General features: G+C 53.2%; 2 protein-coding genes across 2 annotated transcripts in view; both read right to left on the bottom strand.

Annotated features, from left to right (window-relative positions):
• The window catches only part of CFAP299 (cilia and flagella associated protein 299), a 239775-nt gene extending 232956 nt beyond the window's left edge, over window positions 1-6819 (bottom strand). Inside the window, exons 1-2 of the mRNA XM_026103370.2 lie at window positions 6724-6819; window positions 4377-4501 (exon numbers count right to left, since the gene is read on the bottom strand). Coding sequence (XP_025959155.1) covers window positions 4377-4501; window positions 6724-6819 — 221 coding nt within the window. The remainder of the gene's footprint in view (window positions 1-4376; window positions 4502-6723) is intronic.
• Window positions 6820-15625: 8806 nt separating this feature from the next.
• FGF5 (fibroblast growth factor 5) lies at window positions 15626-25865 on the bottom strand. The gene is made up of 3 exons (XM_064510395.1): window positions 25518-25865; window positions 24208-24311; window positions 15626-17827 (listed from the first exon to the last, which is right to left on the bottom strand). The coding sequence occupies exons 1-3, from the start codon at window positions 25813-25815 to the stop codon at window positions 17480-17482; spliced, it is 750 nt and encodes a 249-aa protein (XP_064366465.1). The 5' UTR covers window positions 25816-25865; the 3' UTR covers window positions 15626-17479.
• Window positions 25866-27119: the final 1254 nt, after the last annotated feature.

Raw genomic sequence — 27119 nt, 5'->3', positions numbered from 1 at the left:
CCCTAAGAGAGACAAAAGTTAAAGGTAACTGTGCTTAGTATGACACTCATGAAAGATTTGAAAGTGAGCTGCTCTACACATAGGTAGCTAAGTGGCACCTCTAATACCCTGCCTTTGGTGTTACAGCCCTGACACTCCAAATGGAAATACTAGCCCTTCCTCCAGAGGAGAACTTTAACAAGGACAGCTCCAGGATCTTTTTCCCTTGTCAGAGTTCCCTCGTACAACTTAAACAATCAGGTGAGAAGTGCTCAAGGGCTCTCAATCTTAAGGGGAGGGAGGCCCCTCCTGGTTACATCAGGTAAGGCACCTAAGCCGCAAAGCAAAGAGAGAAAATTCATCCCTCTCCTAAACAGTCTCCTAATTTTGGCTACTGCTCTTTTGATTGTTGGCTTTAGTAGTTCCTGCACAGAGCACAGGGAGCAGAAACAACTCTGAGCTACAGAGTCGATGCCACTCATCAGAGTCAGTGCCAAAGACACCTTTCCAATGTGGACATCAGTAGAGCAAGAGTTGAAATGCAAGTGATTTGCAGCTGTACTGTGTGTTGCTTAGTACTAAATCTTGCAGGAAGTGAATACTCATGTGCCATTCAGGAGTCACTTCACATCCACATGACAGTACTGTATTTCCAGGTAGGCAAAGGCATTAATACCACAGTAAAACACAGCTACAGATGTCAGCAAGTCCACAGAGCCCAGATTTGGCCTTCAAAACACAAAAGCAATAACTACTGCTCCCTCAAATTATTCAATCAGATGAGGAGCTTAAAGCATCATAAGGCAAAAGTCCATTTTGAAACTGAGAAAAATGAGTTGTTTCGTCCTTCCTTCACTAACAGACATGCAGTGATGTCAACTGAGTTTTACTTACTCTATGCATTCTCAGCTGAAAACACAGCATTGTTAAAACATCGCTCTAACAACAATGCAGTAGAAGTTAGAGGAAGCTTTTGAAGAACATGAGATTTCCCATCTCTGTCATTTTGAAGTACAGAAAGAAGAACCAAGGAACTTGCACAGATTTAGAGATGATCTAATACACCAGAATTACTCTTTATTTCTCATTTGGCTATGTCGACTAAAAAACCCCATGGCTCAAGCTTCTTCACTTCAGATCTCACAAAAACACACATACATCCCTGCTGCAAAGACCAGATGGCGTTTTGTGCTTCTCTCTGCCTCTCGAAGTCTGCAGTTCACTGTTTTTTAATCTCATTTCTTTATTCCTATCAGGGGAAAAAAAAAGCCCAAAGACAACTCCCTAATGGTGTCCTTTTTTGTGGAAAAGTGCAAAGTATTTTAGATGCAGCTAATCTTGCACCTACTTTTTTTTCCTTTTCCATCAATTTTCACTTGACATTAGATGAGATGCTAACAACAGAAAAGTTTTTAACTGCTTCATAGTTCAAAAGAAGACACAAATGCAATGCCTCCAGCCTACCCAAATCCATTTTCTGCCACATTTACTCAGCTTCTCTTTATCATCTGTAAAGGAAATCTTACTAACCTACTTTAGTTGATAAGGCTATTTAATTTAAGCACAAATAAACCAAAAAAAAAGAGAGAAAGGCATCCTCAGAATGACCACCTTCTTTTACTACTACTACCATCAATTTAATTCTCTTGCTAGTTTCTTGCTACTGCACTTCAACTATACTTGGAGATATTTTGCTACAGCTAAAAGGACAGCTTTCAGTTACTAACCTTGGTGGATATTGTATTTTCAAGAAAAATAGGTTTGTGTGATTGTTATGCAATACAGCTGCAGGAGTAAAATGTGTGACAGTAAAAGGCTATGCACTAAGACAGCCTATACAAGATAAATGTTTCTGACCACTGACAGAGTAACCCTTAATGTAAGATCGGAATTATGGAAGCCAATACCAAACAGGCAGCTATGCACAGTACCCAGTGACACAACTGTGGAGCTGAAATGCAGCAGAGGCAATACATGTTATGGCTACTAGTTTATTTTAGCTTGTTTCAACAACTGGAGCTTGAAGCTGTTTGTTGAGCAATACCAATAGTGCACCGTATTCCGAATGACTCAGTTTAAATCAGTAACACAGGCGGGAAGTATTCTGGTTGGGGGAACCCCATGGTTATGAATATCAGCACTTAGAGATGTTTCCAAAACCATTAAAAACAAGCTGTTTCAGAAACAGAAAATAAAGAGTCATTTATCAGCTAACTCTTGTTTCTGTGGGTATTGATCCAAGCACACCCTAACTGTAGGAACATTGAGAGCCTACCCTCTAGCCTTTGAGCTAAAAAAAACTTTCATCATTTTACTTGGATGGAGGTGATGATTATGAATTGGGAAATAGCCCTTCAATCCCTTTGTACTGGGAAGCAGCGTCACAGCAGGAGGTGGGACATGGAGAGGAGTACCAACGCAGAAATCCAGAAGACACCATTGCCCAAGGAGCTTGCTGTCATATACAAAAATCACCCGGGCAGTAAGAATTGACTATGACAGTTTCTGAGACTAGGGCAACCAGTCCAACTCAAGGAAGTCTTTTTTTGTGCTCAGAGAAAACTAGAGAGAGACTTCTGCAAGCAGAAAATACAGAAGCCCATGACAGCACTAACTCCAACACAGATGTTTCAATAATCTGATCAACCACACTTGCTTAAAATAGGCCCATTAACCTTGTGAATCAGTCCCCACATCTAATGGGAAACTGATCAAATAGTAGCATAATGAGAGATGTCAGTAGAACAAGACACCCAATAAAGAGATATACAAGAGAGGCAACCGCACCAAGAGCAAGGTTTTAGCTGATTTCACTCATCTTTACAAAGGGAATTTCTGTAAGAGTAATCAATCATCAGTGGTTTAGACACCTTTCATAATGTTTGTGGGCTAAAAACATATATGCTATGTAGTTAAGCTAATGGCATACACTATGAAAGGCGGTTGATATATGCTGCTAAATTATTAAATGATAATTTTATTACAGCAAGAAAGGGGAAAAGTATCAGAGGAAAAAACGGTAGCTCCACTAGTCACCCCAACAGATTGGCAAAACATAAAATCTCAGTATTATAATCTTACTAATTTCTTACAGCAAGATACCAAAAAAGGTTGTTATTTAGGGGATTTGTTCATTTATTCTTTTTAAGAGATATACAAAAAGAGAAACCAAAAAGAGTAAGCAGCTAGATGTGTTAAGATTTGTAGGTTGGTTAAACAGAGTGAAGAAGGGGGAAAACAAGAAACGAGGAGAGAATCAGCCCAAGATACAATGAAGAACCCTTCATCACAAAAGCACTGAACTCTCCATGGAATTAGAGTTTTCTTGGAAAGCACATGCTATAGCTGTGCATGCTGTAACAGATATGAGATGGCAAAAGGAGGAGGGGGGGAAGAGGCTAACATACATTGCTTGAACTTCTCTTCTCAGAGACTTTTGGAGATTAAATCAGCTCGCCCCTCAAAGGCCTTAGAAAATGGATGTAAAATTGTCCACGTAAAAGAGCAGACAGCTTGTAACAATGTCCGAAGAGACCTCCATCCAGTCTGACCCTTTTAAGACTCTTCCTAAGTGACAGTTCTCATAAACCTTAGAGTGATTAGCCTCAGGTAGCTTCTGTTAAGAGTGTGCTCCCATAGTAAGCTGTCTCCCTGACTTCAAGGAAACACTACCAAGAAACCAAGACCAGCATACCCTGTATACAGGAAAGGAACTCTAGACTACATGACTCAGTAAACCCTATCATTGAAGCTTAACAACAGCTGAGCAATAAAGGCTTTTTCCTCTTCTCAAAGGCCACCTCTTTTCCATCACTATGTTCCCTGTCTTATAAACATCAATCCCAAAAGTAGAGAGTGTCAGAAAGCAGCAGTTTCTTGGCTCCAACCGTGAAGCCATGATCCACCTAACAACAAAATAACACGGTTTATTAAGTAACAATATTTAGGTGTTTCAAATGCAACTACCACTTAAGAAACACGTAGATCACTAAAATGAAATAAAATGAAATAAAATGAAATAAAATGAAATAAAATGAAATAAAATGAAATAAAATGAAATAAACAACTTGAGGGCAAAGAGATAACAGGGAAAGCGTTCACCATGGTCACATTTTTCTTGCATGTCCTTGACTTGCATTTGAACCAAGGGTAAGAGTGACAAGAAGGAAAAGAAGTCCCGCAACCCCCTCTCGAACCTCTAGAAGCCTTTACAGTCAGGACTCAACTTCTGGACATGGGTAGATGGGGCAAGCTTGGCTAGAAGGCATTTAGTCACAGCAGCATAGTGGTCATACTAACGATGATGCCCTTTCTAGCAAGTCCCAACAGAGGTATCTAACGAGGAACGTCTGCAGCACACGGAGGATCCCGCACTGCCGCCCCCGGCGGGCACTTACTTCTGGGAGGGGGGTCCCGAGACCCCCGCGGCCTCCTCCACCCAGGCTTCGAAGTCCTCCCGCCGCAGCACGTCCCCGGAGCCGCGGAAGCCCAGCTCCACCAGCTGCCGCGCCACCGCCTCGCTCTGCGGGAAGACAAGGCCAGGCAAGGGGGTCCCGTCAGTGCCGAGCCCCCCGCCCGCGACCCCCCCGAGCCCGGGGCGGCGGCAGCAGCCCCCCGCCGCCCGCGCCGGAGCCGCAGCCGAGCGCGGCCGCAACCGCGCGCAGATGCCGCCACCCAGCGGCGGGCGCGGCCCCGGCGCCGCCCGCCTTTGCGCGGGGCGGCTGCACCTGCGCTGCTCACGGCGGGCCAGGGACGCCTGCCCGGGACCCCAGCCTGCCGGGGCGAGGAGCGCCGCTCCCCGTGGCCCCCGAGACACGCCGCTCTGCAGCTGAATTACCGGCTGCATCAGAAATAGCAGCTCGTACAGCCACTCCAGTTTATGGCCTCCTTTGGCAGGCAACGGGCAGAACTTCAACACTGGCTCCCTTCTTGGCTAAACAGAAGGTGAAAACCTTCATGGGCAAATGAAGGTAAGCTGCAGAAAGCCTCCCTGAGCTCAGCTGCGCCCAGGCAGACAGGAGCTGTTAATCAAGCAGGGCTCAGGCAGAATACACAACATGCAAGCTACACACTGCAGCAGGACAGCTGAGATCTGCTCAGTGCCCAGAGCTGAAGTCTGAAAAGCACTACATCCTAATGACCACATCCGTACTGAAGGATCAAGAAGTTCTGCATAATCTTATTAGAGACTTTTGCGTACTAAGAATGTTTAATACTACCATAGCCCCAGGCATGCCCATGATCCACCAAGTAGCAATGAAGAAAACCCAGCAGCTGAAGCCCTGCAGTTTCCCTCCAGTTTTTCCTCTGCCTGCATCACATCTAGGCCTCAGGAAAGGACTCAAACTCCTCTATCACTTGTAATCACACAGGCTTGTCTCTTGTTAAACAACCAGCTCGGGAATCTAACATGGTTTCCAGCTGGACGTCTAAAATAACCCTCACACACGAGAGTAGCACTGATGAGTTCAGCACTGAGGCAGGAGACAGCAGAGACAGGGATAAGATACTTCCTTTTGAAAAAGGGCACCTGACAAGCCCTACCGGGCAAACTGCCACAGGAAATACCACATGTGACTTCCACCCCCCCACACCCGTTCAAGTGCTCCAGCCAACTTATCAGAGGGTGTCAGAATGCCACCAGACTCTCTCCAGATTTATAAAGCCAAATGAGGATTGGTAACTGCCCTTTGAAAGCAAACCTAAAGCAGTGGCAACCATTTTTAACACCACCTCCCTTCTAAGAAAATCTTTCGTGACTTGCCCCGAAGTGTTTTCAACTGAGCGCTGGCAAACACTGCACATCCATAGCATTTTTAGAGGTCAAAAGCTCAGCAGTCAACACCCTTCCAATATCACCCGGATGTGAATTCTTGAACCACACAGTTCCTTGGAACAACTCACTCCAAAAATCATCCTTTGTATGGACTGGAAACATGCAAGATCTTATTCCTGGCTTACCTAACAATTTAACTTGACGTTGCCTTTGCATATCAAAGCCAGCCCCACTGTCTCTGTCTCCTTTTATACCACTAGACAAACGGGGGTGTTTGTTGCCATACTTTGTTTCTCTGGGTGGATATTAAGAGTAAACAGTGCACAACAAATTCCTGCTCACATGAAAGGCTTTCTGGTCCAGACCTGTAGTTTAAGCTTACTTGTGAACAGACCACTGTTTTGGCCTGCTGCCTTATCTGACAAACTGAACTCGAGCCAGAAACACCACTGGCATGCCTCTTTTCCCTCCTTCACAGGGATGGCATTTCCAACAAACCTCAACACCATTTTCAGGGCTTATCCCTACACAAAAGCTGTGCTAGCTTCCTCCAGTGGAGACAGTTTGCTTTGAGAGACACTAGTTTACAGTAATGCAGTTTATTCCCTAAGGATGTGGGTTTTACTAATAGGATCATTTCAGATAATGGATACTGAAAGCATCACAAGGTAAAATTTGTCTAAGTCCCCTGAAGAGCTAATTATTGAACTATAGGCTAAATGTGGGCTGGGGTACTTTATCCTCCCATTGCAGCGATTTAGACAGCTCTGATAACGACACACCGGGAAGCAGGTGGCACTCCCCCCACCCAGCACAAGGCCCGAGACGTATGGAGGGAGCAGGGGTGCGCCGGGGGACGGTGCCTCCTCACCACAGACCCGGGGGGAGCAACACGGCTCACCCCGGCTGCCTTCACCGGGAGAGGCTGGGGGACGGGCAGGGTGTTTCCTCCCCACCTCCGCGCTGACCTCCAGGTAAAACAGGTCCTGCGCCGTCACCTGCGACTCCAAGTACTCCTCGTAGGTGCCGAAACGCTGCGCCGGGGACCGAGCCGCCGCCGCCATCCTGCCGCCCACCCGCGCGCGTCCTTAGCAACGGCCGCAGCCGGGGGGGGGGGGGGGGGGGGCACGTGGCCCTCCCAACGGTTTTAGAGGCACGCGCCTCCCGCGCCAACCAATCAGCGCGCGCAGCGCGGCAGGAGGCGGGAAGGGCGGTGGCGCGCGGCACGCGCGTGCCCCCCTCCCCCAGCCCCCCTCCCCCCCCCCCCACGCGCCGGCCCGGCCGTTAGTGCCTTGTCCTGAGCTGTTTTAGCAACGGTTGGTCCCCGCCGGGCCACCGCGAGGTGCCTTAGCCCCTGCTCCTCTGAAAAAACCTTTTTTTTTGCGAGCATTTCCCTTTTTTTTATTTGCTTGCTTTTATTTTATGAGTCCTGGTCATCAAATAGCAGTGAAAAGTTTAAAAAAATTAGAAATAGTGAGGCCTGGCAGCAGCCTGCTTCCATGCCTACACGTGATGTTGTGTGTGGAGGCGGGGGCCAAAAGGCTGGGTGTTAGTTGGGGGGGGGGGGGATATCACTGATGAACGGTTGTGAAGGTTACTGTGAGAAGAAATGCTTCCATCTGGCATTTTTAACAAGATCCAGCGTGGAAACACTGTGTAACGAATGACAGTGGACAAATGAAAGGATGAAGTTAGCGCATCTTCAGCAGCCCGCCACAAGCAGAAGCAACAAGCAGCAGGAAGATAAGGGCTAACACATCTTTTCCCCCCCGCCTTTCTCAGAGGCTTCTATTATTAGTAACAGAATTTGCAATTCTTTATTAGTACGACAGCAGTTCAGTTCGTATTTCAGTGTAAGGGCAGATTAATTGTCCCCGGAAGTACCTCGGTGAGTGGCTGAGAGCCGTGTGTCTGTGCCGTCTCCCAGAGCACCATAGCATTTGTCATCAAAATTGTTGTCTTTCAGTTAGCTCTTCCCTGGAGAAAACCAGAGGTAACTGTGCAGCTGCAGCCTTCCAATAGCCGTGGCAAATGCAAAAGCAAATTGGAAAACCAATTAATCCTTTATCCTCCTTTTCTTCCTCCCCATCAATAGAAGCACTTGCAGCCTTCACTTTGAACTTCCACAGGTCCAGCATGCTTTGCCTCATGAGCTTTAAAAATAAAAATAAAATAAAAGATGCAGTTGCCTCATTTTAGGCCTCTATTCTAAGTGCAAACATTTTGGCTGTCCCACTTGTGAGAGGTGAAAATGAAATCATTTAGCCTTCAGCACTGCAGGTTCCTCCCGCAGAAGCAGACAATGCAGCCCGTTTTGGAGGCAGACAACAGCAACTCCTGCGCATAGATGAGCACACAAACCGCTCCCGAACCCACTTCAGTGGGGCTCTGTCAATGGATACCCGGCAGGGCTCTGGTCTGTGAAATCCTGGGGCTGAACTGGGAGTAATTGAAGGGGGAGGAGCGCCGTATTGTCAAAGGAAATATTTGCTTAGATTTAGAAGATGATGTACCCCTGCAGGGGTGCCTGGTAGAAGGCGGGGGGGAAAGTGACCTGATTCAGGCATTGTTACAAAGAAATGGGCAGACTCTGATTTTTGAACCTCAGTGGTCCAGGAGGCGGGGAGGAATTCACATTAGGCATTTGACCAATAGATCCTTTTGGGAACAGATATAATTGTCAGCCATATTGTGTCCTTTTGTTTGAAGAAGGTCGTGAAAAGACCTGACAGTCTGGAAGAGCGTGTGAAGTGTAACCTGCTATGACCTCTTACTGGACCATTTTTTTCCTGCAAGCAGAGAATACTGAACACTTCCACACCAAGAACAAGGTGGAGCAAAGACTGCAAAAGCTCCTGTCAGGCTGGCAAAAGGCAGGTAACAAGCTCCAGATCCCAAATTGGCCTCATCGTCGCCAAGAGCCTTTGCCATCGTCAGGGAAGATGGCCAGGGGTGGGAAACATTTTTTTCAGTTCAGAATTTTAAAAAACGAGATCTGCAACTGAACCCAGACTCCAAGCTTTCTTCATTTTGCATGAAAACAATGAAGGATTCAAAGTGCTACAGAAACAGGAAACATGGTACACGTACGTATAGTGCCAATTTGGAGAACTGACATATCTCTTTGGATTCAACCCCAGCCCCTCAAAGCTATTCAATGCATAGCTTCAGACTTCCTTCCTTCCTCCTCCAGCCATCTCACCTCGATCTTCACAGCTGTCTACCCACCATTTTCTTGCTACCTCCTCAATACAGCCCAGCTCTGGTGATGATAACAGGGAAAACTAAACCGCTGGAAAGGCATCAGTTTGCTCCATGCTGCACCCCCTGCCACGGTCTGCATGGCACCCAGCAGCTCACAGAGAGTTTGTTTGAACATGGCTTGCAGTTTTTGGTGTGAACTACTGTGCAAGTGTGCGATCCAGCTCTTAATTCCACACATACTTGTGCCTACTTTGAAGTCTGTAATTGTTTGGAAAAGACTTTATGAATTCCCTTCATTTGTTTTCCAGCTTTGTTTCCAGTTTCGTTTTATGTCATTTCACTACAACCACAATATTAATTCAGAGATGGTAGGTTAAAAAAAAAGAAAAAAAGGCAAGCCAACAACCCCAGGCCAATGTCCAAATTCTTTAAATATGAGGTGTTTAAACCAGTGTTTCCCCCATTGGCTAATAAATTCAATTTGCACTTATTCCCTGGGGGGAGGTAACACGTTAACAGCGTACCCTGTGGCTAGCACCAACTCTGCATGCTTACAGGTATTAATGGACAAGCAAGCCAGTTGGGGTAAAACACCAGCTTTATAGTGCAAAAAGGGAGTTAGATACTTCTTGGAGAATTACAGATAAAATTTGTGCCAACACCTCCCAACTTTGTGATTTTAAGTGAACTCGAGACGTTGAGTCTCTCCCCATGTAATGCTTCCCCGAATGAATGTCTGAGTGTTTTTACATCCACAAAGACTGAGGTAAGAAATGATTCCAAACGCAAATCAAAGGGGGGGAGAGTTAGATATGAAGAACTGCAGACAAGAAGTTCAGAGGCAAGCAAGAGGCATAAAGCCTTGTGCCCATGAGCATGGCCTACAAATGGTTAACTTTATACATCTGCTCGAAGGGGTGGGGGGGACTCAGGAAGTCTGGCTTCCATTTCACGGGGCTGTTGAGATGTTGCCCACTGCGATGCTTATATCAGACCTACTGTGAAGCTGATCATTGATTAAAATTGAATCACGGGCTTCTGGTCCGTCACTGAAGGAAATCCAGCAGTCTGTCCTGATTATATGTTAATGAAAAAACATTCATTCTGCTTCACTTGCCCGGCTAAAAAACAAACAAACAAAAAAACGCGGCTGCTGTCTCGCTTCTCACAGCTGGCCGGGTAGAGCCGGCCAAAACCTCCACGGCGGGGCAGAAGGGGCACCCCAGGCAGCCGCCCTAACCCTCGCCCAGGACAACGAATCCCCAAGCTCAGCCAGCACTTTGCAATATAGGCACCCTGAAAAGAGGCACAGCAAAGCCCCCTTCCTCCAGGGAGCACCTTCCCCCCACGGGAAGCACCCCACGGCCCTGCCCGAAGTCCCACCACACACTAAGGCCTGTCCACAGAGTTCAGCAATGGTTCTTCATCAGCCGCTGACCTCTGAGCCGGTGGGAGGGCATCTGCTGCTTGCAGAGGACAAGAGCACGTCACCCTATGCAGCCACCGGGACCACCCCACCACACGGGACTTGACCTACTCCTGCACCGGGATGGAAAATAAGCCAGAAGAGTCCTCCTTTACTCAACAGAACAACCTCCATGTCATAGCTAGGGTCCAAACTGTGCCTTGGCAGCCGGAGCTTTCCTATTTAGTTCCTGGCCCAAAGTTTTCAAACCTTTTTACTCCTGCAACTGATTGCTCCATCTTTAAATCCAAAAGAATGGTTTCTTCCATCTTCTGTTCTCTGTTGTGTTCGCTTGGGCGGCAGCCTTTTTTAGGACAGCACCGCTCCTCACTGTGCGCATGTGATCACCTGCTTCAAGGGAACTGTGACTGGGTTTTGACTGCAGGCTGGTACCTTAATAAAAATAATAGGCACCCAGACTTCTTATTAACTTACGTAGCACCCACCGTTTAATACTCATACAGTGTTAATCAAATATGTGCTCAACAGGTTTTTACTCCACGCACAACAAGATGTAATGGCAAGAGGAAGAGCTTCTGTGTAAGATAAGCACAAAAATCTGTTTGAGATTCTAGCAATTAGTCCCGTTGATTTCGAAGTCCAAGTTATAAATCCATTCAAATGAAATATGAGAGGCTGACATAATAATTTGTGTCTTTGGACCAGGAAGCAGGACTCCGTGCCTTTTTTTTTTCCTGGACTGTCACAGCAATTCTTCTTCCCTTAGGTCAAAATACCAACCATACCGTTTCCAAAGTTGATTTCAAAAGAGTAATACTCTAAACATTATAGAAGCCTAAGTTCTGCAAACAAGCATGAAATAAGAAGGGAAACATTGCAGCATTTTATACTTTCTCTGAAAAATCCTTTTTTGCTGAAATCCAGTAGAGACTCCCCATTTCCTTTGAAGCAGGAGTGCAAAAGAGTATGTATGCTTTCTTAGCCATTTTTGAGCTTCTCATCATGTTCAGAAAGCAAATGGCAAAACCAACGTGACCTCAATTCTGCTGGTTTAAAAAAAAAAAAAAAAAGCCCAAATGTTTAAATTTAATTTACAGCTGTAAATAAAAGTTAAGTGACACTGAACACACTTTTGAAATACAGTGCACTAAAAAAAAGTGTATTGATTGCTTAGAAGGCTCTCAAAATATCCACAGCCATGAACTCCCCATCAAAGATTTAAGCAAGTGTTTGTGTGTCAACTGAAATACATTCCCATTTCAGGGTTTAAGAGATTTCCTCACATGGGTTTAAGAGATTTCCTCACATCTTCTCCAACCATTAAAATAAAGCCACCAAAACACTCTGACTTTCTTCCTTGGTTCCTTGATTGCTGTGATCCCCTCTAAATCAGAATTATGAGACTATTTTTAATTCAGTGTAAGATACTTACCAACTTCTTCATGCTGTCAGTCTTCTTTTATTAAGCAAACCTATTTAATTTCAGTGGCAAAAAATGGCCAGAAGGGAACATGAGGGATTTTTAAGTCCACTTGATTTACAGTGATTTGAATTAGTCTTTTCTCTGATGTTGTCACCAAGCTGCTGTTTGTCATAGTATTTAGCTCTTAACTATAGCAGTTTTATTGTAATAATCATTGTACTAATGAAGTCACAAATACCCAGTGGAGGTTCAGCAGTGCCAGGTGATCTGCTTTAAGGGCTGGTGCATGTTAGCTGTGTGTGATAGATCAGCTTTCCTGTTACCTGGCAAAGGAAGGAAGGGAAAAGGACTACTTTAATCCCAGCAGAGAGAAGCTGAAGGATGGGCTGAAGCAAAGAACAGCACGTTAAAAACAGATGCTCCACGGCAAAGGGTTAGGAGCTAATGGTTTTAGGAAAGGCTGGAGACAGTGCTGCGAGGCTCTCTGGGGAAACGCAGCCGCCCCGTGCCCGAGATGCACGTCACTGCAGCAGCGAGGCAAGTCACCACCTCCTCCGAGGCAGCCCAAATGTTGATGATGGCTTGAAAACAGGGACTGCCAAGGAAAGGGGAGCCTGCGTTTGAGGGAAAAAACAAGGTGCTAACGAACACAACATACCTACTGGCAGGGCCGCCTCTTTCCCTTGCTGCAGGGTGGTGATACAGGTACAGCACCCTCATGCCGAGGGGCACAAGGCCTTTCCCTCGGCGGTGGTGGATGCATCTCCTGGCACTGGAGCTTTCCAGGCACCGGGGAAAGTCAAGACATTCGGATGCATACCTACATGGATATACAGATGCTCTTTCCTCATCCGAGAGGCAAATGAAGCAGCACGGTAGGCAAATAGCGTTCATAACCCCAACAGAGGCAGGGGACAGAGACCATGAGGCCATCCAATACCGTGGACTGGAGAAGTCATCTTTCCCAGTATCAGCTTTGGAGAGAGACAGCAGGAGTTCCCAGGCCCTCTCCTCGGATGAGCAGCAATAGCCCCAGGCTGACCAATGCCCAGCCTTTCAAATCCCCCCCCCAACAAACCCCCCACCTGAGTGGGGCCACCCACACCTTGCAGCCTTCTTTTACCCTGGCCGCAAGCCTGTGCCCGATAACACAGTGATGGAGGCGGCCTGGCTGCAGTGGTACTGCTCTGCTTTCCTCCCCAAGCACGCCAGGAAAACCGGCTCGCAGGGCCAGGCAGCGCTCAGCCGCAGCGAACCTCAGCAACGGCACTTGTCCAGCGCAGTTCCCACTGCCATGGGTGCTGCGCCAGACCCTCAGGCACCCTTTGGCTCCCCCCCCATGTAGCCCCCCCAGATATCCCCCACCTTTTACCAGAGAGGAGGCCGTCATGCTCTTCACGTCCTCATTCCCACACAGCCCCTTTGCTGTCCCCCTGGCAGCTCCCTCTCTTCTCCTTGCCCTCAGTCCTCCTTATTTTATCCCCTTTATTTTGTTGCTAGCTGGCTATAGGCTTCTTGGTGCTTACACTTGCAGCCCGGCTGGAGGATCCAGCAAGGTGGAAACCCAAAGTACAATGTAAACATTTCACCAACGGCCTTCACGGTGCAACTGTTTTGCACTGAAATGACAGGAGGCCGTGAGAGCCGTGCCATGCCCCCGGACGCCCGCTGCTCCCCTCTCGCCCACACGAGACCGGGCAGACGGCCCTCATCGCCCCTCCTGGTGAGCGATAGCGATAACGGCTTCAGCAAAACGACAGGAGCAGAAGCGGGGAAAAAAAGAGTAGCTGAGTGTTCATCTGCCCCCCGCCAAGCCCTGGTGCAGGTGGGGCGCGACCACGGGCAGTTACGGTGAACAGCGAGCAGCAAGCACGTGGGCAGCGTGCAGAAGACACCGAGCGTGCCGTGGCTCCAGGAAGCACGCCGTGCCCTGCGGCATTTGCCAAGGAGGAGAGAAGGTGAAAAAAGACAAAAAGGGGCAGGGGTGGGAGCAAATCAGTGGCAGCAAAGATGAGTTGAGGGCCAGAAGAGTGCAAGGCTCACCGGGGGCATTGCTCTGATTTTTGAGGCGCTGGCTGGTGTTGCATACGCCACTTCTCACACTGCACCTCCAAGGCAATCACTGGTCCAAACGCTGAGGCTCTCCGGTCCTCCTTCCCTCACGCAAAGCCCTCCTCCCTCACTCCATCGCTCCACGGTTCATGGACTCAAAAGGCACCCAAAGAGCTCTGCTGAGCGCTGATCCCAGGTGCGGAGGGGATGGAGGCGGAGGGATTGGTCTGGGAGCTTCAGGCAGGCTCCTCCCTGTGCTCCGCACATTAATAGTCTCGAGCGGTAAAACCTATGAGCCGAACTGGCGCGGTAGCACCATGGTACTGCCCGCAGCGGAGATGTTCGCCAGGGCTCAGCTCCGTGTCACGTCAGCATCTTTCACCTGCTGCTTCTGTTTGTAGCTGTGGTTTTGCAGCACGTTTTCAGGGCAATGCTTGAGAAGCTTGTCAGAAACCCCTCTCGGCTGGCGAAGGGCCCAGGCACAGCTCGCCCTACGGGACATAGGCTGGAAGAAGTAAAATTCCCTGTGATCCCAGATAGACTCCTGCCTGCTCCTCAGGCAGGTTCCTCATCCGCTCTGAAGGGCTTTGTGGGTTTTAGTTAAACGCGTCCAATATTGCCACTAAAATCCCAGCTGCACTCTCCCTTCAACTCCAGATCAACGAGACCACAGCAACTACACCAGTCAGGCATTGCCTATTAAAAATAACACTGTAAAGTATGGGATTTCAATGCACGAGCAGGAGACTTCCTGGAAGGTAAAAGACTGCTAGAAAAACATAGGTGTAATTGTCCCCTGGAGAAAAAAAGCAGCGTTGTGCTGCTTCCTCAGCCCAGTTTCACCTGAGTGCGCTGAAACCTGATAACAGAAATAACAGAAATTACAGCTCCTTTTCTACGGGGATAGCTGCGCGCTGGTGCTTTCCGGGTCGAGGGCTTCCCGAAACCCGGACTCTCTCACTGCTAGACCGCAAGCATGTTGCTGCCCCAAGAACAGCACAATCTTTACATTCACGTCGTTGCTATAGCAAACATTTAACGCTGCTGTCGCAGTTTCGAAGCGGTTTTTGCCAAGGAATACGCCAATCAAGTCTTTTTTTGGTCATATAGGCTAGTTATTGGCAAGAGTTTTTTCTAAAAAAAGCCCTCTCTCGCCTTTTGTTAGGGGAAGCAATGCCAGCGAAGCGACGACACGTCGTTCGCTGCTGTTTTAGCCGCAAAGGGAGGTCTCGTCCCAGGCACCCGGCCTACCTCTGCGCACGTCGCGTGCCCCAGCCGCTGAGGGCTGAGGAAGGCGCCGTATTGCGCGTCTTCTGCAAATGTTTTCATTCAATTAGTTAATTTAGGTGGCCCTATGCTTCGCTGAGCATTAATTACACCTAATTGTGCCTGGCTGCGAAGCTGCAGATAAGGAGCCTTATTTGAATTTTTTAAATCCGTAGTTGGGCTTTCACAGCTGAAATTGCTGGGCACTGGTGTGCATAATACACCGTTGTTCTGCTTTAACTTTGCCGCTGTTAATCAAGTCCAAACAACTGCACAAGATAAGTGATTGGGAGGTTTGTCTCGGCGCAAAATATGTGGAGCATGTAATACAAAGGGAGCATGTGCACTAATTTTGCTTCACTCCATCCTGGCAGCGATATCACGTCTGCCAAAGCCTCTTACAAAAACATGTGTAGTGGCTAATTTAGCAACGTTCATTTTTCACGTTCGGGAGAAAACCTAGGACAGCAGACAGACGACAAGAGATTACACAACCATGTTTTAAAATGAAGCACGATTATATTTTATTCCGGCGTCACCATCCATTCCAGTACGTATAGTGTACGCCCTTACGCAAAATCATTTACTTCCCCGTATTAAAAATAGAAAGACTTTCCGAGTGTGCTCAGTTTCCCCGCCGAATGGGATGGATACACCCGCACAGAGGCCATTCAGGATGATGATGGGTGAAAAACGATGCTTTAAATGGAAATACCCATGTGTGGGATTTTCAGATTTTGGTAAAACGCTAGACAGCACTGCCTGCCTTTGTTATTGCTGATCCGCAACTACAATGCTAGTGCAGCTCATTTAAGTATGGATACTACTATTGCAAGCCAGGCTAGACTTCTATTAAGGCTTAACTGGTGAGTTTTGACTCTACTGTCTTCTTCACATACCTAACACAGCTAGATGCTGATAAAAACTTTATATGCATAATTACTTCATAGATAACAACACAGCTGAAAAACTATTCAACAGTAAAAGCCATACGACTACCTCAGGGGGAAAAAATACTTCCAAGATTCAAGTAGCTACAAGATTGTTTATTGCCATCTTGCCACGTTTACTATAAAATGTTTTTTTTTCCATAAGTGTATTATGAATGCTGATGCAATAAAAAATAAATAAATCCTGTAAACCGTAGGAACTAATGCACCGCAGAGCTACCCCCGTGCTGGGTGATAGTAAGCCCAAAGCGCTCCCAGCGTAAACCCGTGTCGCTCCATCCGGAGCTGGGATTAGGGTCGATCGCGGCAGCGTCCTGCCCACCCTTCGGTCCCGGCCCGGCCCCGTCGCGGGACCCTTTCCCTTCGGGGCAGGCGCCTCAGGAGAGCTTTTATTTCCCTGGGGCAGTGACCACAGCCACGTTCGATGCCGCGCCGCGGCCCTGCCGGCGGTTACTTGATACACCGGCTGGCCTCCCTCCGCTTCTCCCGTAGCGCAGCTCCCTCCCTGCGGACCCATAATAGCAGGAATGCTACAGGGTCATGCCAGAGGTATTTTAAACACAGACTTCCCAGGGATACGTTGATGGACAGAGTAAGACTTACTCTTCCAGCTGTTCAAGAAAGAGTAGGAGAGACAAGACGAGGGTCAGGGTTGCTTGTCTAGGAAAAATTCCCTTCCCCAAACTTGAAACCTCCGGGGAAAAAAAAAGAAAAAAAGGAAAAAGTATTGCCAAAGAGGATTAGACTCCCCCCCACCCAGTGTCACCCATAAGGTGAACGTGTAGGGCTTGGTTTTGTTGTTTTGTTCTGGAAGGGAGAAGTTGATTTGTAAGAGTAGGCAAACTAGATTTTTAAGTCGACAGACCTGAATCTACCATGGCTGAGGTATGGTCGGAAGTCAAAAGTGCAGCAAAGAGGAGGAGATGCAAGGAAAAAAAAATGCATGTAATGTGTCGGCGCTGAACACATTTCTTGTATGAAAATGATTGTCACCAGTGTCATCACCTAAAATAAGGTAAGAAAATAAGTTCGCCGTAGAGGTACCTTTCTGCTTCTTTCAGCAACAAAACTAACCCAAAGTTCATAGGATATTTTCTCTACATCACAAGTCTGTTCTTTGGAAAGCAGAAGTGCAATAGCTCCAGCCTGTGCTTCCAAAGGGACGGGACGGTCGCAACGCTTTGGAGAGTGAAAACCAGAACAGGAACCCAAGAAAGCTATTTAAGGCAAACCCAAAAGCCTCCTCACGTCCTTCCGAACCGCAGCAAGGGCCTTCTCGGCGCGGGGCTCCGGGTCCTGCTGCCGGCCATCGCGCGGCGATGCAGCAGGAGCCCCGCTGAAGCGGGGGCTATCCCGCGCCGTCCCACGGCCCCGTCCCGGGGAGCGGCTGCCCTCCGTGGCGCCTACCCGAAGCGAAACTTGAGGCGGTACTTGACGGGCGCGGGGTTTCTGCGCGGCGCGGCCGCCGGGGGTTTTGCCGGCGCGGGGGCCGGGGGCTTCTTCCTCTGGGGGACGGTGACGGTGAAGGCGAGCTCGGGCTGCTCGGCGCGCCGGAAGCGCGGCAGGAAGTGGGTCGAGACGTGCTGGGGCTTCACGCGGGGGCTGCAGCCCCGCTTGGCCTTGCCCCGCTTGTTGAGGGCCACGTACCACTCCCTGCCCGACCGCTGGCTGCGGTGGGCCGCCGAGGCGTACGTGTTGTAGCTGTTCTCCTGAAAGCGCTCCCTGAACTTGCAGTCCTCGGTGAACTTGGCCTGGGGAAGCAAACCCAGACAGAGAAGCTTACCGAAAAGCCAGTGTTTCGCCCACCCCCTGCGCCTTTCCCCGGCCAAAGAGCTGGCCACCGCTGCTTGCCTGGGTTCAAGGCTCCTAAAACAAACGGCCAAACGGCCTTCAGCCATGAGGGGTGCTCAGAAATCCCCTCCCAGGCCACCGGCTGCCCCACGTTTGGGGAAATCTGCCAACCGAGACATCGTTAAAAACCTAACTCGAGCGCCCTTTTTGGGGGCTTCCTTGGAAAGGGAGGCTGCGAGCGCCTATCCCTCGCCAGCCTCAGCAACTGCAGCCTTCACACGTGACTTCTCCTCCTGCCTCTCCTACCCAAAGCACATAGGCAGAGGCTCTTTATCTGCCGGGCAGCAGCCCCGTTGGGGAATATTAGGTCCTAACCTTCACTCTGTCTGGATTCCTGCCCTCACAGGTCTGGCTTTTGCACTGAATCATCGCTTAATAATCTGGAAAGGCAATTTGCATGCAGATTTTCATCGCTTCACTGAGCAGAGTTTTGATTGTATTGGATTTTTTTTTTCCCTTAAATGAACTTGGGGCCTCTTATCCCTTGATAACCTTAAGAAATTACTTGCAGCCAGAGATGGCTTCCTCTCACAAGCGGGGCAGTTGTGCTCGCTCCTGGGCCTGGACCACCACAGGGAAAGGCTGCCCCTGACATGCCGGCAGGGCATAAGGCATGGCTGAACCAGGCACAACCCCGCGAACCGGCCCGAGGCCAAGGGCCACCGACCGCTCGGCATGCACACACAAACACGCACATCCCCTGCCGACTGCTGCACGGGGAGCAGATCGTGTCTCGCCCCGTAAAATGCCAGCGCCGTTCACACAACGTCACACCCACCAAAATAAGAGCAGGTAACAACTCTGGAGCGATGCTACAGCAGTGCCAAGCTCCCTCTGAAACACAGACTTCAGACACGGCAGCGCCGGCTGGCAAAGGACCCAGCCTTGCTGAGACGCCGAGTGACACTGATGTTCAGGAAGCCTTCAGCTCCCCACCCTCCCAGAAAAATAAGTGTGTACTGAGCGCTCATTTCTGCCTGGTAGAAGTGGGGTCACTTTCTAGAGACTGGCTTGGACATGGGCGTCAGCCATAGAGGGACCACAGGTGTCAGGACCCTCTGAGGCGAGATGGGACCCGTGACCAGCTCCCGGCCAGGCCAAGCTCACGTGGCCTGGCCAGCTTTGGAAATCCCAGCTTGACTCTCGTTTGGCCTGAGAAAAATAAAGCATTTCTTGTGCAGACCGATGAGGAAGCAGGATTAGGGCCTGACACAAGCAGACAGAGAGAGACAGCAGTTTTACTGTGGTCAGACCTCAGGTAGAAAATACAACGTGTATCAAGCAAGTCCTGGCCCCAGGTGAAAGCACAAAACACTAAGTATTCGTTACTTTGGAGGAAACGCTGAACATTGTGAAGCCCGTGCTCTTACCGTTGTTAAGGGAAAAAAACCCGCACATGCAGAAATACAAAAACAGAGCTGTAAAACTCCAGGTATCTGTGGCACTGTGATACCTAGCTGCATTCTTCAGCAGCTGCTCTGAAATACTTGCCCATTTTTTTTAATCTGATAAAGAAAAAGTGAATTGGGGTCGTGTTATCTTCTAAAATGATTTCTGGTGCATCAAAGTCTGATTGCCAAGTAAAGCATTCAGACTATTACTTTGAAACGGATGCTGAGCTTTTTAGCTTAGGAACCCAAGGCAATGCCAAGCAACAAAGAAAAACCCAATGTTTTCTAACCAGTTAGAACAGCCTTTTGGCTTAGTATCACTTTTAAACCCCTAATTTAACCAGAGAAGTCGAGTCCTACAATTCAAATGATGGTGTCCTTGACCCACAGTACATCTTTTTCTCCCGTAACACTTAGAATTAAGTCTCCTTTTGCGCTTTGCTTGGAAGAAACGTGATCTCGACTGCATGTTTTGGTTTTCCCAGCCTCTTATGACCCAGCGTGCTGTTTCGCCCACGCGTGACTACTCTGCTTCTCAACATAAAGATCTGCAGCGAAAGCCTTGTTGCTCTCTGCAGCGCTAAAACCTGCAGCCGCGGGGCACGGGGCAGCCCCCACATCGCCCCTCTAAGGGGAGGCTTTAGGGATAGCTGACCCCCAAGACTAATATGATACTCAGCATATGCTGACTTACCAGCATATTCTTCTGGGATATAGCAGCGTATTTTTCTGGGATATAGTTTCCCTGGATTTCAAACAACCCTGTGGCGATGCTTTGGGGGGGGGGGGGGGGGGGGACACACATCCCTGCAGGTAGGGGATGTGCGGAGGTGCTTTCCCCGGTGTGATGGGCCCCCCGAAAGCGCTGGGGAGCTTTGCTCCGTGCGGCGGGCGCCTGCCACCAAGTCACCCCCCCTCCGCCCCCGCTCATCCCCGGCCCGGCTGGGCTGGGAGCGGAGACTTGGCCGTGCCGCCGGCACCTCGTGCGAGGGCACTGAAGCAGCCCCGCTCTTTCCTGGGGGGACTCGGGTGAACGGCAAGAACAGGCCTTGGTGTGCGTGAGGACGCCCGGCTGCCCCGGGAACCCAGGCCGCCAGGGCCCTCAGACGCGAGGCTGCCGCGGGCTCAAGCGGGCTTTGCGGGCCGCGTGGTGAACACGAGCTGGCGCTCAGGGCCCGCTCCCGCGCGTCCGGGCGCGGACGGGCAGCTGCTGCGCTCCTCGGCAGCTGCATCAAGGCTTTCGGGAGGCCCCGCGGGGCTGGCGGAGCGCAGCCGCATGGGGAGAGGCAGCGGGAAGGAGGCTGCGCAGAAGCCCTCCCGCCACCCGCGTCGGGTGCCGGTGCGCCTGAGGGAAGACAACAAGTCAGCGCCGGGACTGCTCTGCGGGGAAACGCTCCCTGCACGTCAGCGGCGAAAGCTGGGGCAGGCGGGGAGGCTCCCGGCCGCGGCCGGGCTACCGCGAGGGGCAGGAGGGGGAAGCCGCACGCGCTCTCCTGCGGCCCAGCAGCGAGAGCAGGGTACGGGGGAGACGCGCGGAGCTTTCTTCCACGAAAAGAGCAAGCGGGGTGAAGGGCTTTTGCCTCAGAGTTTTTCAGCCCGAGCATCAGCGCAACCGTGGAAAACAACAGTCCTGGAAGACGACACAGTTTCGGCTCCCGCCCTCGAAAACCGAGAGGCGGGAAGATGCCCCTTGGCTGGAAACCGTCACCTCCAGCGCGTGACGCGCCCGCTCGCGCCACGTGCCCCCCCGCCGCCGCAGGGACGTGCAAAGGTGCCCACAGCCCCGGCGCTGGGGCCGGCGCGGCAAGGAGGACCGAGGAGGGATGGGAGCGGGCGCCCTTGCGGCAGGGCATCACGCTCCTCCTCGCGCCCCTTCACGGGGCTTCGGCAGGGCGTCTGCGCCGCTCGCCCGGCCCCGCCGAGGGAAGCCACAGCGTCCCGCGTGCCAGCCCAGCGCGATGCCTACAAGGCCATCATCTTCCTCTGGCCAAGTCCGCGCGCGGGTCCGAGCCCCTCGTCCTGCGAGCCGTCCTCAGCCGAGAGCGTGCGCAGGGGCAGCGAGTCGGGCCCACGGTGAAGGCGCCGGGGCTGTGACGCGACCCGAACGAGCAGCCAGGAACGGCCTGACTCAACGGCAGCGAGCTCTTCCTCGGTGTTTTAGCCACGCAGGTCCTTGCAGAACCGTAAAGCTCGGCAGAGGAGAGATTGCAGGGAGAAAGGAAAGAAACAAATTCTTCTTTCACTTGTTTCGCTATTAAGAGTTGGCAAACAACTGCTTCATCACCACCTGGGCAGGTTTCCCCGTCTCCAAGCGTTTCAGCTGAACGCTGGCAACGCCTCAGCTGCGAAAGGCCGCTTTCCCCGGCGGCTTCGCGCCCGGCCCGGCCCCCGCACGCTGGCCGGGGTTCAGGCGCCGCAGCAAAGCCCGAGCCAGCCGCAGAGAGCCATCCCCAAGTCCCTTAAACTTCAAAATTAACTTCAACGGGGATCCGCCCGAGCGAGGACCACGGCATTTGGTCTGCAATTATTAATTCAGCGCAATTCTTAAGAAAGGCAAATTGCCTTCGAGCCCGGTGGACAAGTCCCGCTGCTCTCCCGTTCGTGCCAGCCCCTCCTGCGCTCAAAGCCAACCAGTTCTTGCCCGTTTAATGCTAATAACGTTCAAACATGTAACCGAGGATTTAAAAACGAGGAAGGAGCCATCTGTGCATGGAACCGATAATTGCCAGCAGTATTACTTCCGAATCCAGCGTCTAAAAATGAACCACTTGATAATTTAATTAAGCTGCCATCAGAAGGAACGAGGGCCCGCAGGACGCGCCGAGCGCCGATAACGCGGCGCCCAGCGAGGTGCCGGCGAAGGAGCCCAAATAACCGCAGGAATTGCTTTTATCTGCCGTCCGGCACCAAGTCGCCGGGGTGACCGTCGTATCAAAGCGCGGCGGTGAGCGACAGGCGCAGGGCTCGCCTTGCGCTGCTTAAAACTCATTAGGCCATGAAATAACTTCATCCTGCCGAGCCAGGGAAGAACAACAGATGCTGGCTCCGCGTTAGCGGCGTCACTGAGCCCGGCGGTCTTCAGACATTTGGGTCAAGTTTCGACAAATTCACCGCTTTCATCTGAGCGGGGAGTCGTGCGTCCTAACCCCGCGGTCTGACCCGCCTAATCGATGCCCATTCATAACGCGGGGCTTTGTTGGGCGACGATTAGCCGCACCCTGACGAGGCCCTAATTTAATTTGGGCCTGTGCTGAGGCGTAAATCGAGACTTAAACTCGAATAACGGCTCCCTTGTACGGCACGGAGGAGGAGAGGCGCTGCAGGACGCGAGGATCGCGCTCCTGCCCCGCCGCCCCGAGATTTATACGGGGGGGCTTGGCCCCCGCTCCGTCCTCTCCTGCTATTGAAGCCACGGCCGAGGGAAACCTGTGATGGTGAGCTGAAACAGCTTTTTCCCTCTTAGGAAGGCTCTCGCGTGCAAAATCCCGTGCCGAGTCCCCGTCTGGGGCGGGAAACCCCTCCGCTCCCCGGGGTTTAGCCGAGCAGCCCTGCTGCCGCAAACCTGCGGTGTCCGACCCCTCGGGGAGGACGGGTTAATTCAGTACCGCCGCTCGGTCAAACGGGCTGCGGTCTGGGCACCCCCGGCAGGCCCCTAAAATCCCCCCGGGATGGGCGACGCGCCACCGCGCAGCAGCCTAATGCCATGCCGACAGCTCCAGCCACCACCCTTTTAGCACCTATCCTGCACCTCACCCCCCCCGACACTCTTGCTCGAAGTCTGCTTCTCTTTCTGCCTTTTTTTTGGGCCTTCTGTTTTATCTGCTCCTCTACTCTCTGCCTGTGCTTCGCCAGTTTGCTCTCCCTTCTCCTTCCCTCTTTGCCGCCTTTGCCTCCTCGCAGCCATTTCTACCTTCCTGCTGCTGTTTAGTTTGCTAAAATAAGCGATGATACGCTCACCCTTTAGGCATCATTAGGTTTCAGGAGCAACACTCCGATAAGAGTCAAGAGAGGGAGAGGCGAGTCCATAAATCTCAGTTTCAGGCAATTTGTGGACTCGGGCAGTGGCAGCAGCAGTAGCAGCCACTTCACAAGGGTGAAGCTTATTTCATAGCACGGGGGCAGGAACTCGCTGCTTCTTAGGGGAAAAGCCTCCCCGCTGCCAGCCCTGAATTCACGCCCTGGGAACCGATTTGCACGACAGGCCATACCAGAGATTGCATTAAACACGTCGTTCTCCGGACGCTGCGTTTATATACTTTGAGAGAATGGTTTCTACATAAGCACGGCAAATATTTTAATCTACATTTACGTTATCTGCAAGATGAACAGAAAAAATCAGGAAGCGGTACCCTGGACTTGAAAAAGGACACGAAATCAACTCCCAGGATTCATTTGGTATAAAAAAGACAGGAAAAAAAACCCCAACTTAATTCAATCTGTAATAAAACTAAGACAGAAGGAAAGAAACGTGCAGAAACGAGAGTTACCGTGATTTTTCCAGGCGGCTACCAGAGCTTCCGCCTACCACGCCAATGTATCGGCTGTAAACCCTCAGCCCGACCGTCACGTCTGCTCGCGCCACCGGCGAGGACGGCTTGGGGCTCCCGAGGGCCTCGCGGGCCCTTTCCCTGCTCCCGCGGGGGCCGAGGCAGGGGATTTTCCCAAAAACTCCCTTTTCCCCCCCGCCCCGGCTGCGCTACCTGCTCCGATCGGGGGGACGCGTCCCCTCGGCCCCCGCCGCCTCGCGCTGCGGAGCCCGGGGCGCTTTGCAGCCCTCTCGGTGGCCGGAGCCGCTCGGGGCCCCCGGCATCGCCCGAGCTCCCGTGTGCGGGGGGCTGTCACGCCGCCTTTGATAGACAAGACATACTGAGAAGGGGGGGTTTACTTACACTTGCATGGAGTTTTCCTTTTTTTGACATCGCTAAAAATTTGTTGCTGAAAACTCCTCGTATTCCTACAATCCCCTGAGACACAGCAAATATTTCCAAAATACCTAGGACGACAGAAATCCCAAAATAAATCACGGTTCTTTCCACAGCGTGACCGAAGAGCAAAACAAAGCAGCAAGCGCCCTGGCACGCCTGCGTCGCCGCTTCCCGGCTCCCTCGCTCTGCCACGGCCACCGCCAGCCGAGCCGCGGAGCGGCCGCGCTTGCGGACACGGCGTCGGGTCCGGCGGCACAAAAGCACCCGCAGAGCCGGGCAAACGGCTCGGGCCCGCCAGCGCGGAGCCCGTCTCCGAAATCCGGGCGGGGGGCAAGGTGAGGGGGGGGCAAGAAGTCGAGCAAGGCCAGAGCGACCGCGTGCCTGCGGCCTCCCTACGGACGGGGCCTCCGCCGCCGCCTCCCGCACGCGTCGCGCCCGCGATGCTGCGCCGGGGTCCCCAGCGCTGCCGTCTCCCTCGGCAGCGCCTGGGCAGCCGCTTCGGCCCCCCCGAGCCGGTCTCGCCCTCTCGCACCCCGGGGTCTCCCCCCACCGACACCGGGGCACCCGAAACGAGGCGGTGGAGACCCGACGACGCGTGCTGCCAGCGCCGCTGCCGTCGAGGCCGGAGGCCGCACGAAACCCCGGCCGCCGGGAAGCCCCCGTCGCCCGGGCGAAACGGCGAGCGCTCCCGGGGTGACGCCGGGACGGGGCTCTCCCGGGCACCCTTCAGCCGCTTTCCTCCCCCCGGCAGCAAAGCAGCTCCCGCCGCGACGACACGCAACGCGCTGCCTGGGCAACGTCAGCCCGGGTCCTGTTTTTCAAGCCAGCGGATCCCGTTGCTTTGCTCGAAGGAGGAGGACGCGGAGGAGCGAACGGAAGAGTTAAACGGAGACCCGATGGCGGGGGGGGGGAAAAAGAGCGTAGGGAGTCAAAGGCAGAGGCCGGGTGAGCATCCTGCCGCCCCACGCGTGGGTCGGATGCGTGGGTCGAGCGCGAAGCCCGGGGCCGCGCACGGGCCTCCACCAGCCCCGGTTCACCGCCTGAAGGTGGGCGAAGGCAGCGGGGCGCCGTCACCGGGGGCTGCTCGGCCCAGGCTCTGCCCCCGCGACGGCACCCAGCGACCCGCTGCTCACGGCCCCCCTCGGAGCCTGCTTGGGGGGGGGGGGGCCCGGCGCCCCCAGCCCCCCCGGCGCCGGAGGGGCTCGTCGCCCAGCGGGCAGCGGGTCCCCCCCGTCCCCCCCCGCCCCAGCCCCGGGCGTGGGGAAGGCACTTACTGAGCGGGCCGGCGTGGTGGGCGCCGTCGACGCGGCCGTCGGGGTGCAGCTGCAGGTGGAAGCCGATGCCCACCCGGCAGTAGAGGCGGCCCCGGCGGCGCCCCGGGCGGCTCCGCGGGAAGCGGCTCGGCCCCGCCGCCGCCGCCGCCGCCCAGGAGGAGGAGGAGGAGGAGGAGGAGGAGGAGGAGGAGGAAGGCGCGGGGGCGGCGCGGCCCGCCGGCGCCCCGCCGGGCACCTGCTCCCGCCTGGCGCGGGCGAGGAGGGCGAGGAAGAGGAGGCCGAGGAAGGACAGGCTCATGCTGCCAGCGGGAGGGCGCCGCGCCGCATCTTGCTCCGCGGCCGGCCGCCTTACACCGGGGGGTGGGGAAGGACACGGAGGGACAGACAGACGCGCAGGCCCCTCCCCGCGCCGCCACCGGGATATTTATAACGGGGCCGGGCGGCGGGGGCGCGCACCTGCGCAGCGCCGAGCACCGCGGGCAGAGCTGCCGCCGCTGCCGCCGCCGCCGTATTGGGTTGCAGGGGCCCCGGCGCGGCGGCGGTGACAGCCGGCAGCTGCGGGCGGCCCGGCCTCCTCCTCCTCCTCCTCCTCCTCCTCCTCCTCTTCCTCGCTGCCACCGCGCCGCAGCCGCTGTCGGGGGGCCGGAAAGCACCGTCGCCCCCACATGCCCCACGGGGACCCGGCGGCGGCGGCGCTCCCCAGCCTTTGCGGGCCGGGCCCCTCGCGTCGCCCTCGCTCGTGGTGCGCCCACGTGGCCGGCGAGGCTGCGAAGCGACGAGGTGGCACCCGCCTCGCCCGCCCCGCCCGGGCAGCCCGCGGGGGCCCTCCAGACCGTCTCGCGATACCGCCGCTGCGCCTTCGAAGCATGCAGGAGACCTCCTATGTATATATACATGTTCTCTCCATATGTATGCGTAGGTGCATGCACGGCCGTGTTTATAAATACGCGTGCGTCTACGTAGCGCTATCTGTAAATACGCGCACCTGAGGGAGGGTCTGGGCCCCCGGATCCTGCTTCCGCCCTCCAGCCGCGCTGCGTGGCCTAGCAGGGGAGGCGGCTGCCCCCGCGCAGCCTCGCCGGGCTGCTTTAACGCCCGCTCGCGGCGCGGCCCACGCGCCCCGGCTCCGGGGGGACCTTCCCCTTCCGAGCGTTTCTCCGACGGCTTCCCGCGAGCCCGGCCGAGGCGCTGGCACCCCGAAGCGTTCACACGGCCGCGGGTGCGGGGCTTCGCGGCCAAGTACTTCAAGGGCTCGTCCGCTGCGGACGCCGCGTTTGCCCTGTTACGGGAAGGCGGCTCGGCTGCTCTAAGCCGCCGCGCGACGCAGCGCGAGTTACGAGCGTGAGCCGTGGCGGACGGGGGAGCCCGAGGGGCTCCTTGGCCAGCAGCGAGCTGCTACCTTGAGAGCGCCGTCGCGATGGGCCGCCGTCGCGATGGGCGCCGAGCGGCTGGTCTTTCGAAAAGGCAGTTTCCCTGTAAGCAAGTGCAAGCGCGGTGGGCGTAGTCTGCGTTAGCTGCAGGCCGAACGCTCGCTATTAATAGCCGTAAAAAACAAATCGCTGGCGCGTCGCAAAAACGCGTGAAGCCACTCGAATCCCCCCC

The sequence above is a fragment of the Dromaius novaehollandiae genome, chromosome 4, assembly GCF_036370855.1.
Source record: "Dromaius novaehollandiae isolate bDroNov1 chromosome 4, bDroNov1.hap1, whole genome shotgun sequence".
NCBI lineage: Eukaryota > Metazoa > Chordata > Aves > Casuariiformes > Dromaiidae > Dromaius > Dromaius novaehollandiae.
The sequence above is the reverse complement of the archived record's forward strand: the minus strand, read 5'-3'. Positions and strand labels throughout refer to the sequence as shown.